The sequence below is a fragment of the Poecilia reticulata genome, chromosome 5 (genome assembly GCF_904066995.2).
Source record: "Poecilia reticulata chromosome 5, P_reticulata-male-v2, whole genome shotgun sequence".
NCBI classification, from domain to species: Eukaryota; Metazoa; Chordata; class Actinopteri; order Cyprinodontiformes; family Poeciliidae; genus Poecilia; species Poecilia reticulata.
The window spans coordinates 31194392-31207704 of record NC_088834.1 but is presented as its reverse complement, the minus strand read 5'-3'; the positions used below and the strand labels follow the sequence as shown (position 1 = coordinate 31207704).

Below are 13313 nucleotides of genomic sequence, written 5' to 3'. Positions count from 1 at the left end.
GACTGTGGGAGGAAGTTGGAGTACCCTGAGAGAATCCATGGGGAGAACAAACTGCTGTTACACCAAACGACAGCAGATCGATTGAATGTGTAACTAGCAAAACATTTGCATTTCTAAACCATTCTTAACTAAAAACATGTCATATTCATGCATGTCATTTGCTTAAATAAACAACTTTAACCTAACAAATCAACAGTGGAAGTCAGTATTATGATTCAGTGATACGATTTGGTGTCCTATGTGACTGACTGACCAAGTGTGATCTTCCACCCTATGTTCTTCAACAAAATGTCTAATAAAGTAAGTCACGTTCCACTGAGGTTCAGTTGAGTCTATACAGTTATGTTATGAGAAAGAACATAAACTGGCGACAAGATTTAACCTGATCCCTGATGTAACGACAGATAGAGGGAAATCCTTCTGAAAGTGACAAAAAGACAAGAAAAGGAGAAGAAACAGAAAAAAAACCTCTGTCTGGATGCTAATGTGGCTTCCGAACTACAGAGAGACGTGAGTTACATTCATTCCTTAAGTCAGAGGTTCCCAAACTGTGGGGCGCACCCCCTGGGGGGTGCCGTGCCGTTGCAGGGGGGCGCTGGAATCCGTCTGGATGAAAAAAAAAACAGGAACGCTGTATGCGCTGGGTTTTTACCTTAGAATGGCCAACTCTCTGTTATTCCTCTGTCAATTTGATACAGTAGAGGCTTTCACACTTCCCATATATGTGTCCTCTGTCACTTTTATCAGCAGTTAAAACTATTTCATCCATTGTTAACATGTGGTAACCTGTTTTTCCGAGCCGCCTTTAAACGCAACATGAGCGCTACGATGCTAGCGCTGGGTTTACACCTGTGTGGCAGTGATGGAGACCTACTGCTGCTGTGCAGAGCTATGCAGGTGTGTGTTAGTATCATGACAGCAAACCAATCAAGACAGAAGATAAGTTACCTACATAGAAGATAAGCATATAAAATGTGTCTTATTATCAGCACTCATGATTGAGACAAAAGGCATGTTTATGATGCTTATGATGTAAATAAGTATTTGTTTTAAATGTTGTGTGATTTAAACTGGGCATTTGTTTAACTTAGATGCCAAAACTAAAGATAATTTACATTTTAAACATAATTTTAAGTTATGTTTAAATTAATCAGCAAAGTATGCAAAGTATGCTACAGCTAATATGGATTGACTTAATTACAATACATTTGTTTCTTTCTCTAATTCCCTCAACGCTGCAGTGGTCTATTAAAGGCCATTCTGTCAAACTTATGGCGGTATTCAGAAATGCAGTTGAACCGTCCCATAGTCCATATGGATCATTTTAAAACTAATAATTGTATTTTCTATCATCATAATACTAAAATTACTATAATACTTGACTGAACACCGAAGTGAATTAATGTTTTTTTTTTTAAACAGCCCAATAAAAAAGACAAAAATAGACAGATAAGAGAACAGAATCAGGGACAAAACTCACTGGTTTCTGATCAGTGTGAGTGCTGAGGCTTCACTAAGCCTGGCTGTTAGCCTGGTCTGTAGCAGACTGGCTGCACAGGATAAATCACCATGGTAACATGTTACTAATTTTGTGAATGGAGGCTAAATTAAGCCAGGATATCCAGAAAATCCAGCTTTAATCCTCTATCTAAACCAGGAAAGAGGATGCTAGCAAGATGGTCAGGTGGAGTTTGTTTGGTCATGTGACAGTGATAGTCATGCAGCACAGAATTGTGGGATGTTAAACTGACACAAAGAAGGTGAAATCAGCTGTGTGGTTGTTTTTTTCCCCCCAATGTGTCAGCAGGGTAGTGAAATATATAAGATATATAAAATATCAGTAAATATGGGTTATCGGCCATAACAGCGATATTAATATCAGATATTGATATCGGCCAAACTTTATCATCGGTTAAAAAACATTTCTTTGGGTTTTTGTTCTATTTATTTGAGCAACAATAACATACATGCAATAAAAAAATGATTCTGAAATGAAATGTTTCTTTAACTGTCAGTGTCAGATTTTACCATCATAACCTAATAATACAACCAAATTCATCTTACATTTTAATAGCATTCATAGCAAGACACGGTTTTATTAACTAACTTGATTATTGGTGTATAAAAAAATAATTTTACTAGCAAAGACACTAACACAGTTAGCTTTTACGGCAAAACATATCCAGTTACTCTCACCTGTTTATCTCCTAAGTAAAGGTAAAAAAATTTGGCTCTCATATAGTATTGCATTTATAATGAGATATTTTATCACAACCTGGCAGCTTTCAGGTTGTTTTTATTTCCACAGTCACTTTGGACAGATAAGGAGATGGGCCTGCTTGTGAAAATTTACATCATTCATGAGCAGCGGACAGGTCCTGACATGCAGCACTTACTGGTGCTGCTTACTGTTTACACAGTTTGATGTGTGTTTCTGTATGTGGGTGTGTGTATTGTAGATGGTTTCCTATGTATAATAAAAACTTACTGTATCAGTCACGTAAAGAATGTATTAATATACACAAATCCAATTTGAATAGTTTCTAATTCACCAACATCAGAGACTTTGAATTTCCATGTTGAAATTTGATTTCTGTTTGGAATGAAACATCCATCCATCCATTTTCTTTACACCCTTGTCCCTTAGTGGGGACAGGAGGGGTGCTGGTGCCCATCTCCAGCTAACGTTCCAGGTGAGAGGCGGGGTCACCCTGGACCAGTCGCCAGTCTGTCGCATGGCAACACAACCATGCACACTCACACCTAGGGACAATTTGGAGAAGCCAATTAACCTGACAGTCATGTTTTTAGATTGTGGGAGGAAACCGGAGTGCCCAGAGAAAACCCACGCATGCACAGGGAGAACATGCAAACTCCATGCAGAAAGACTGGGGTCGGGAATCGAACCCAGAACCTTCTTGCTGCAAGGCAACAGCTCTACCAACTGCGCCACTGTGCAGGAATGAAACATTGCAAGGTTAAAACAGATCGAAGCAGTGAATGTTTTCAGTGTCTTCATAAATGGATTAAATGACACATTAATTATGTGTCACGTAGTTACTGTCAAGTGTCGTTTCCAGTGAACCTCTCACAGCTCCAAACTGGCAACAAAATCCATCCGCCCCTCAGTGACAGGCAGGTCTAGAACCGTGGACCGAATGATTCTCTGCCAAGAGCTTAGTGTTGTACAACTCCTCCGAGTTGTTTTCTGTTTAAAATCACTTAAGAAAAAACTGCTCACAAATTGATAAATTGTGTGGTCTGTAAATATGTCTCACATTACAGAGGGGAAACGACTTAAGAATGTGTGTCCGTTTCGTTTGCGTTTCACAGCAGATTTTTGGATTTGTAGTTTTGCTTTGGTAATGTCTGACAAAAAACAGACAAATGCAGAGATAATACTACACATAACAGCAACAGTACTTAATGTGCTTAAACACAGCTTGACACACAGGACAACATCGAAAAGCAACAGTTTTCTGAAACCTTGGGCTGGACTCAACCAACACTATAGTGACAGAGACAGTGACAAAAGTTGAACCCTTTTCAACTGTTTTTTGTGTCGCATCGCCAGCTGGCGTGTGCATTTATGAGCTCAAAATTACACATGCAGGAATTTTGCCGGTCGCTTGGCGTTTGGCTAAGGAGGGCAAACAAGTTGTCGCCTTGTGTGTGTCGACCCATAAGACTGTGTCCAATGTGTGTATTAATCCATATTATGGTATATTTGGTTTTGAATTGTTGAAACAGGCAGTTCTAAAAATTTTTAGAGATAATCTCAAGTATTTGTGGATTTCAGCCATTAGTGGTGGTCGTGGTCCCTGACCCGCACTAAAACCAGAACTGAACTGGTTTTAGCGCTAATGTCACACAGTTTGGACGTATTTGTAGATATATTTATGCATGTGCTTCTCTACATTAGAAAGTGACTGGAAACAGTCAACTACCATTAGTAGGGACCCAAGTTGGAGTCAACAAGAGTAAAAGGAATTGAAAGTTGACTTTAGAGTTAAGATCAGGTTCTGGTCTTCAGGTTAACGACATGATTTTGTGTTTGTTCTGTTCTTGCTCTTAGAGGAGTTTCTGATATGTGGTTTTCTGTCCCATTCTGTTACGGTTGGTCCTTTCTGTTCAGTGTTGTCTTCACTTCTTGTTTTATTTTGCTCTCCTTTCTGAGTTTTCCCCATCATTATGCTTGTACACTTGTGTAGTTTCTGGTGTTTCTGAGTTCAGTTTCTGTTGTGCCATTCATTAAATTTGATCCATTCTGGCCCTACTGCCAATTTTATGAGTTTCTTTTCTGATATCACCACTTTTGGATGAAATATTTAGTTTTTGGACTTTCCTTTTGCACTTACTGTCCTGTGCCTCCCTCTTCGCCTGCATTTGGGCCCTCAGAAACACACCAAAGTGATAACAGAGCGGAGCTCTAAATATCTAAATGTGAGATGTTTTGATTGGAGGAAAGGACTTATGGTTTAAAATCCCCAAAGGCAAACGTGGATATGCACTGCAGTGCCTCACAATGAAGATGTCAGAGATATGCACACATGTTCACACACTCGCATAGCAACAAACAGAAAACCAAAGGAGTCATACTTTCCGTACAATGCAGAGATACAGTGACATGATGTAAGTATATTTAGCAGCTAGGGTGGGCAAATCACATGTAAGATAAAGTTACAACAGTATTCACATCTTTATCGCAATTGCCTTTGTTCCTCTATCTCTTGCATCAGGTTGACAGAAGACTGTGACGTCCTAACTCGAACTCATTGTTTCCCACAAGGGTTTAAAAAGTAAATAGCCTGCTCTTTGAGGTTTAGAAAGCAATGTGCTGTCTTCAGACAATAAATAAAGACTATAATCCTTTCTGTAAAGGAGATTTGTGCCAGTTTAACTAAACAAACAAATGACTTTGAGCCAGTCTGCTTATTTTCTTAACCTGTCTCTAGGTGATCCTTCAGGCATAGCGACGGCTCGTATCCACCCTATGGTTAGAGATTCAGACATTCTGATCAGCCTCTGAAAATGTGCTTTTACAAAAATGATTGATATGCTGACTGAATAATTGGACTGATTTAATTCTATATAGTTGAATGTGAATTGGTTCTGTTTGTCTTGGAAAGTGCCTTGAGAAAACATCCATCCGTTGCCTTTACCTGTTTATGTAGCAGAGAAATTAGTGAGACGTTCAGTGGTCACTGTGTGAGAGGCGGGATCCATCCAGAACAGATCATCGGTCCATCACAGGTAGATTCTTATGACAACATCTGCAGCATCCAGATGTTGTCATAAGAGAATTTTTGTGTTCATCACATGGTCAAACCCTGAAACTACCCAATAAACAATTCCTATTTGACAACCTGCTGTCATTTATGCAGATGGACGGACGGACGGACGGATGGATAATCTCAGGTTTTTTTTCAATATTTAGTCAACTTTAAGTAAAATGGATTTACATTGATAGCCAACAATAAGGCAAACATATCAAACAGTCAATCAAAATGTACATCAAGAAAATGTGAAAATCATTGCACAGTTTAACATTTACCAAAACAATTCAGAATATTTGTACTGTTTTGCAACATTTATGGAATATTGTCATAATGTTTATTTTTTAATACAAAAAAACAATAACTTCACTCCTGCTTTTTTCATTGGTTTACCTCAGTTCTCTTAGTGTTCCGTTTGAACCTTAGTTCCCTTATAGTGCATTCACATTCACACCAGCCACTTTAAAACAATGGTATTATGTGTTTTCAAGGCAGAAAGCACCTTTTGATAGCACAATTAAGTCACTCTGCTACCTTCAGTTCTAAAAAATTATTAAATATGACTTAAAAGAAATCTGACTTCCTAATTTAATGCCTTGAAATTAGGCCTCTGTCTCTTTAAAACCTCCTGCTCTTTCTGAAAGTCAGGAAATCATCACAATATGGCTCCTCTATTAACCCTTTAGCAACATTTTTACCAGCATTTTGTTGAGAAAATATAATGAGCTCAGCTGATGCACAATACCACCGGGTGTTTGCTATAATTGCTGGTTGCTAGTCTGAAGGAGCTGAGTGGGGAGTTGTTAGCCAGGCTGCTCTGTGAGGCAAACGCTCAGAAGCTTTGAAACTGCAGCTCTGAGGAGAAGCAGAGCCTTGAAGGGGGCGTTAGGTCCAACCAGGTGATTTGCACAGCTGAGTGATTGCCATGGAGATTAAAGGATTTCTCCAACATGCATGAAAGAATCAAGAAGCACTCAGGTATATTTTTGATGAAGGAATAACATTAGAACTTCATATAGCTCCAAAAAGTCAAGTTTACATTATACTGCCCATCGATCTCTGGTTTGTTTACCTAGAAAGTCCGGCTCATTTGAGGAGCAATGCAGAATCAACTCTGACGCAGGTTGAAGTCGTCACCTTAGCAAGTGGTAACAGAAGAGGCCCCAACTATTCTGAAATAATTTGTTTGGCAGCATTTTTGCTTTGGAGTAGGAACAGCAAATTGAGACAGACTCACAAACAAGACACAAACAATATGTAAGCACAGCAAGCTGTTCACACGGCAAGCAGGCAGAAAGCATCGCCATAACAACCATTAGCTGGACATTTAGTGGTACACTGAGATACGTCACAATCACAGAACACGCTATAAACAGCCACTGGGAAATTATCAATGTACTGCAGACATGCATGATTGAAGAGTTTTCTAGAAATCAGAAAAAGACAGACATCAGTTTGATGCAATATCTAAAATATTGGGAATAAAATGCCTTCTTCCAGCATAATTTTGATCTTGAAAGTTTTCTTAACATTAAAATCCATTGATATCTGAGATCACAATTACTGCTAAGTTCGACAACCTCTACTTACTGGAAATGTGTGTATATCACTGAAAAAAATGACCACAGCTGACCCCACCACCGCTTCTCTGATTCAGTTAAACACACAATCCCACAATCATGTGCTGCAACACTATCACTGTCATGTAACCAAACAAATATAGAAACAAACATCAACAAGATGGAAATAAATATCACGTTGTTAATATCAACCCATTTTTATTTATCAGAGGGATACTCATATGTTAAAACATGAGTAATGTCAGTCAATATTGATATTAGTGCCATTATATTGGGCATACCTTTTATATTTGTTTTAATTGGATTGCACTGCAAAAATACAAAATCTTAGAGAGTATTTTTGGTCCAAATATTTTAGTACACTTGAAATAAGGCAAACTAGCTTACAAGTAACTTTTCCACAAGATATAGGAGCATGTTTTAAGTCAATAATTTCTTAATATTCATGGAAAAGCATTAGTTACATTGAGAGACTTTTTCACTGATAACAATACATTTTTAACTGTGCTATCAGTGAAAAAATCTGCCAGTGGAACTCATAGTTTTGATTAATATTCAAAAATTATTGACCTAAACCAAGCTGTTACAACTTATCAAAGAGTTACTTGCAAGTTAGTTTTGCCTTATTTCAAATGTATGAAGAAATTAAGATATTTGCATTAGAAACTGGTAAATAGTAAGATTTTGTATTTTTACAATGTAATTAGCAACAATTAACACATTATGTGGAAGAAACCTGAATTTGAGGTAAAAGTAGTGATATAGGAAAGCCCTTTCCTATGTCAAGGTGAACTATCTATTGTATCATCCAAGGTAAACTGAACATTCCCAGCACTTCGTGTGGTCGATGCAAGGTTAGAGAAGAGCCATAACAGTGTGTCCTTGCAGCTGTAACATGCAGCCAGTTAAACAGCAATAATGAAAAACGAAACCTCACACGGGAAGCTGAATCATCTTGATGTCCGATCTAATCTCCTCTCATTGAGTTTTAGTGATCTGTTGGGGGCTCTCGGGGGCCACATGCATTAAGCCATTGCTTACATGTAGTTGTCATATGTTTTATAGCTGCTTGTTAACAGTCCCTCTGACTGCTGGCCATCCATTGACCCTTGCTGAAGCCTTGACGACTCTGCTGCAGACCACACAGATTCGTCTGAGCAGTGTAAATCCCAGAGAGCAGAGCAGCAGCTCCGTGGCCTGCCCGTACACGTCCTGCTGTGTGCTGCTGTCACCACACCTTCAGCTCCCAAACAGCACAATTATCCTGCACCCAGTGACAGAGTTCAAGGCAGCTTGAGCTGTTTGGCATGGCTTTAATTTGACTTCCACTGATGAATCTGTCAACAGCGTCAGTTAGCCTGTCTGCGGCACGATCCCGACGCAAACACGAGAGGGCCGTTATAAATCTCACAAGGTCGCCGTCACGAGGAAACGTGCGACGTCTACAGCAGACGTTTGTGACTGCGGTGATTTGTCAGCTAATAATGGATCTCTGCGGCAGGAATAGTTTGTATCACCTGCAAAGCAAATGGTGTGGGGGGAGGGGGAACTGACAAACAAGAGGTCGACCTCTGAAACGAACAGATTTTCTGCAGGTAATGGAAATGAATGGCAGCAGAGAATGGAGCGGAGCCTGAAGAGGAATGCAGAAAGTGAGCTAAACACCTCCCACAGGTCTGCTGGGAGAGCAGGCACACACATGTGGCCCAACCGACCGGCTCCCAGGACCCCGGAGGAGGCGGCACGCCGGCCCAGCAGGGACTCGGCGCTTTACGCCTCTAGTCTAGTATGAACCTCAGCTTCATCCACAAACAGAATGTAAAACTTAGAAATGATCTACATTTCTATAAAGGACAATTTAAAAACAAAGAATTTCTAGGTTCTTTGTTTTTCATTCTCTCTGTTTCGGATTAAGACACAAAGGTGTGTTTTTATATGGAAACTCTCAGTATCTGTCTCCATTATGGATCCAGTTCTATTTAATATATTTAAAGAAAACTTTATCAACACAATCATATTTGTCTTTAATAAAGAAATCGCTTGTTTGAGTAGAGTTTTCTCTTTTTGTAATGGAGCATAATATAACGCAGTGTGACCCCTCCCCCACCTGTTGCTGTGCACTGTGGGTTAGCTGAAAGACAACTTTCACTTTCATGTTGCTTCAAAGCAAAAACGATTTCCAACTTAATTCTAGTTTCCTTCAAATGTGCGTTTCAAAATGAAAATTACAATAATTAAAAAATTAGATACCACTAAAAGTCAATATGGTGTTTATTATTATTGTTATTTAAATTGTTTGTTTTTTCAGATTAAACCAAGGTTATTCATCCTTACGGATACAAAAATAACAAAATTCCCCCCAGCTGAGAGTTCTTCTAAAATCGTGAACATAAAGTGGCAGCTTGTCCAGTTTCTGCAGCTAAATGGAGCCAAATGTCCACCTGATGCTGCATGTTGTCTCATCAGCAGGCTGGAAAAGACAATTACAATTCCCTTCACTTACAAATACAAGGCCCATACCTGTAATAATCAATATCTTACATCATTTTGGCAGCAGGAATAATTGGTTAGGTTATAAAGTGGAAGATGAAGGCGGGCGCATCAATCCAAAATATCAATATTGATATCGATATCAATATCGAGGGTGGTACAACTAATGCTAGTTTCACACGAAATGTTATTTTATTTTTGTTTTTTTATTTAGTTTCTCAAATCGACCTAAAAACTGATTTTGTTTTGAGTTGCTCTCAACCAATAAGTTTGTTTTCCATTTTGTGTTAGGAAAAAAATGCACACTTTATTTTTTTCATTTTTCTATGTTCCTGTTTCTTGAGCTAATTAATTATTAAAATATTTTGTGGACATGTTTAAGCTTTGTAAAAATTCTCTGATGTTTTAACAAAATAATACAAAAGAAAAACCACAAAGATACCTGGAGGTATGTCAAATGTAAATAATAGAAAGCATTGCATCGGCCCTAAGGTGCCAAATGACCCTGTGTTCATTTAGCATCGGATCGGTATTTTTAAACATTTCATCTCATTTTTTGTCCTGTCTTGGTCCAGTGAAGCTGGAGAATGTCGAACTGGTCCAAAAAAAATTTAGATGAAAAAAAGGAAAAATATCTCTTTAATCAAAATATTTCAGCAACTTATTTTTCTACGAATTGTATAAATATTATAGCCGTCTCCAGTTTAAGTTGTCACTGAAAAGTTCTCCTCTTTAGAATAAACATGTCGGATTCTTTGTTTTGCTCAGTTTTTTGTGCAAAAGTTTTCTACTCCCCTCCGTAAGAGTGTCAGCTATTAAACCTCTGACAGAGTGCGTGCGTGTGTGTGTGTGAAAGAGAGAGAGAGAGAGAGAGAGAGAGAGAGAGAGAGAGAGAGAGAGAGAGAGAGAGAGAGAGAGAGAGAGAGAGATGGTTAACAATTAACCTGAGAGGCCGCTGAGCCGGAGGTAAAGAGGACAGGCGATGCGGAGATCAGAATGAAAACAGCGCCAGAACAGGTGTGTGCGTGTGTGAAAGTGCGCGCGCGCCGTGAGCATGCAGGGAGAAAGTGAGAAGCAGTGCTCCGGTCAGGAGAAATGAAAACACAACTGGAGGCTCAGAAACTTACAGCCAGTTGCTGGCGCTGACGGAGAGGAGCGCGCAGCAGAGCATCAGGACGCAGCGCAGAATTAGATCCTCACTCATCTCGAGAGGCAGAGACTGGAGGTCCGACGGGCCGAATAATCCCCAGGTAAGAGGGGCTCGAAGGACTGAGAGGAAACCAGACTGCGGGATGTTAATCCATCGTCCCGCATCCAGGGGATCCCGTCCCGTCCTCTGCCACAGGCAGCTTCCACACCACGGCACAGAGCGCTCAGATATATATGAAGAGAAACTAAGTATATTTAGAAAAAAGAAAAAATAATTAACTTGATGTTTTTTAGTCTGTTTGTTTTCCTTTTCTGCTGCGCATTACTGAAAGCGCGTGGAGAGGTCAACGAGCTCTTCCTCCTTGTGCGCCGGTCTGACACGCTGAGTCCGTCCCGTCCCGTCGGCTCTGCCCTGCCACATGCGCACAGCCTGAGCGGGCCCCCCTGCACACACGCCGCCGTCTCTCCGTAAGTCTGTTGAGGAGAGACCGAGAGCGCTGACTTTAGCTGAGGGGCGGTGCCAGGATGGAGAGGTATGCCACCAGGATGGGAAGTTTTTTTCTTCTTCTTCTTTTCTAAATCTTCGTTTTCGTGAGGGGGATGAAGTAGGCGGGTTGAGTGAGCTGCTGAAGTGTTGTTTATATGTGTGTGTGTGTGTGTGTGTGTGTGTGTGTGTGTGTGGGGGTGTGTGTGTGTGTGTGTGTGTGTGTGTGTGTGTGTGTGTGTGTGTGTGTGTGTGTGTGTGTGTGCGTGTGTGTGTGTGTGTGTGTGTGTGTGCGGGTGTGCGTGCGCGTGCGTGTGTGTGTGTGTGTTTTAGCATTTCCCACCTTGTAAAATTCATTTTTTTCCAACAAATACTCATCTTGTGAAGAACCACTGGTCCTTATAGGTCCCAAAGGCCGGGACCCATAAGAAGAAATTCTGATTTAGTGTTTGTGGTCAGGCTGACCCTGAATTAAAAATGAATGGAAGTAAATCCAAAGCACTTGTGAAGATAGACATACTATGTGGTGGGTGTGTGCATGTACATGTGTGTGCGTGCATTTTCCTGACACACACTATGTTGTGGGGATCCACTGCTCCTTGTGGGGACCGAAGCCTGGTCCCCACAAGAAGCACCATAGGACTGAGTTTTGGTTAGGATTAGGTATGTAATGGTTAGGGTAAGGGTTAAGTTTAGGCTGTAGAAATGAATGGAAGTCAATGGAAAGTCCCCACAGAGATAGCCAAACATGTATGTGTGTGTGCGTGCATGTGTACGTGTGTGTTTTAGAGTTCTCCTGGGAGGATGCAATAGCGCAGCCATTCACTATTGCCCTCCCAGGCCACTCACCGCTCCTGTCCAACATGCACGCACTCGCGCCTGGCTCACACCACACACACCTCTCGGCTTGGCCTCGTCACCAAATATTCTGTGGCTAACGTGGCTATTTAAAGCTCGGCTGCAGAATGTCTATGCTTAAAACCAGAAACATTCAAATAATCAGACAAACGACACCATTGCAGTACTCACTCAGCAGAACTTTATACAACATGTGGGTAATAAACAGGGGTGTGTGTGAAACTACTAACTCTTCATGACTGACGTGATGCAGACTAAAGAGAACGAGATGAAGACTGAGCAGTATGAGGACAATTATTCATTCAAAACCATGGGCATGGAAGTCTCTTGGTTTAAATGACATTTGATGGATTCCAGTTGTCCATAATGATGATTTATTAACCTTATTTTGTTAATATTGGTGGTCTTCAGGGTTCTGAACTGGGATCCTTTCTGTTGTCGTTGCATACTATGTGGTGTGTGTGTACATGTACATGTGTGTGCGTTTGTTATAATTATTGTTATGTTGGTGAAACTATGCCTTGCTAAATAGTTACTGTAAGTTTGTAAAACAAATAAATAAAACAAAAACGTTAAAGAGGGAAAAAAGGAAATAAAAAACAGAAAACTTGATATATGTTTTTATCTTTTACTTTTTCTTGCCATCTACCAAAATTTGTAAATAGTTTTAACCAGGATTGTCTTTCACTTTTAATATAGCTTTATAGTCAAATGTAAGCATTTACAGTTACACCTTTATTGAAAAAGTGTTATGAGGTTGATCCCAAGCTTTTTGATTACATTAAACATGTCAGGCTGAATTATTCTAGAAGCGTGTATAAAAAAATGCAAATGCATAAAAAATCTCTGTCATCCTTGGTAATACGTCAGTTTGAATCAGCTATTTATTCGTATGAAGGGCAGTGCAGATGAACGAGGAAACGAGAAGATTTTGTCTCCAAGTTTCTTAAATTCACAGTGAAACCTTCAATAAACAGTGTACGCACAGAAATAAAGATTCACAAGATGTCATTTTGACGGGAAAACTAACAAAAATAAACCACACTTATGGAGATGACAAGACCCAACTTGTTGCTTGTTTCATGTGGCTCAATCTGTGTGTGTGCGTGTGTGTGTGTGTGTGCGTGTGTGTGCGAGTGTGTGTGTGTTTTGACAGTCAGTGTGAGATAAGATAAGCCTTTTACATTTGTCAAGAGGAAAATCCAGGCATCGCAGGAGCAGATTGTATATTTAGGTGGAATAAAATGTAAAGCAATACTAGAGTTTAAAAAGGATGTTGTGATTGAATAATCAGACATAACACAATTGAAGTAAGTGTTATTAGACGATAGATCACTGTAAACATAGAGAACTAGAGCATTTTTAGGGACCAAGGGCAACAAATGAAGCCAATTCATGCTGTAGATACTGTATATTATTACATTTAGTAGGTTTCAAATTCCTAAAACAGATGTCAACAGGTTAGTAATTTGGGCT

General features: G+C 39.8%; 1 protein-coding gene across 1 annotated transcript in view; it reads right to left on the bottom strand.

The window, feature by feature from the left end:
* wnt4 (wingless-type MMTV integration site family, member 4) overlaps positions 1-10980 on the bottom strand; it is a 34734-nt gene extending 23754 nt beyond the window's left edge. Inside the window, exon 1 of the mRNA XM_008410226.3 lies at positions 10474-10980. Within this exon, the coding sequence (XP_008408448.1) occupies positions 10474-10550 (77 nt within the window). The 5' untranslated portion in view covers positions 10551-10980. The remainder of the gene's footprint in view (positions 1-10473) is intronic.
* Positions 10981-13313: the final 2333 nt, after the last annotated feature.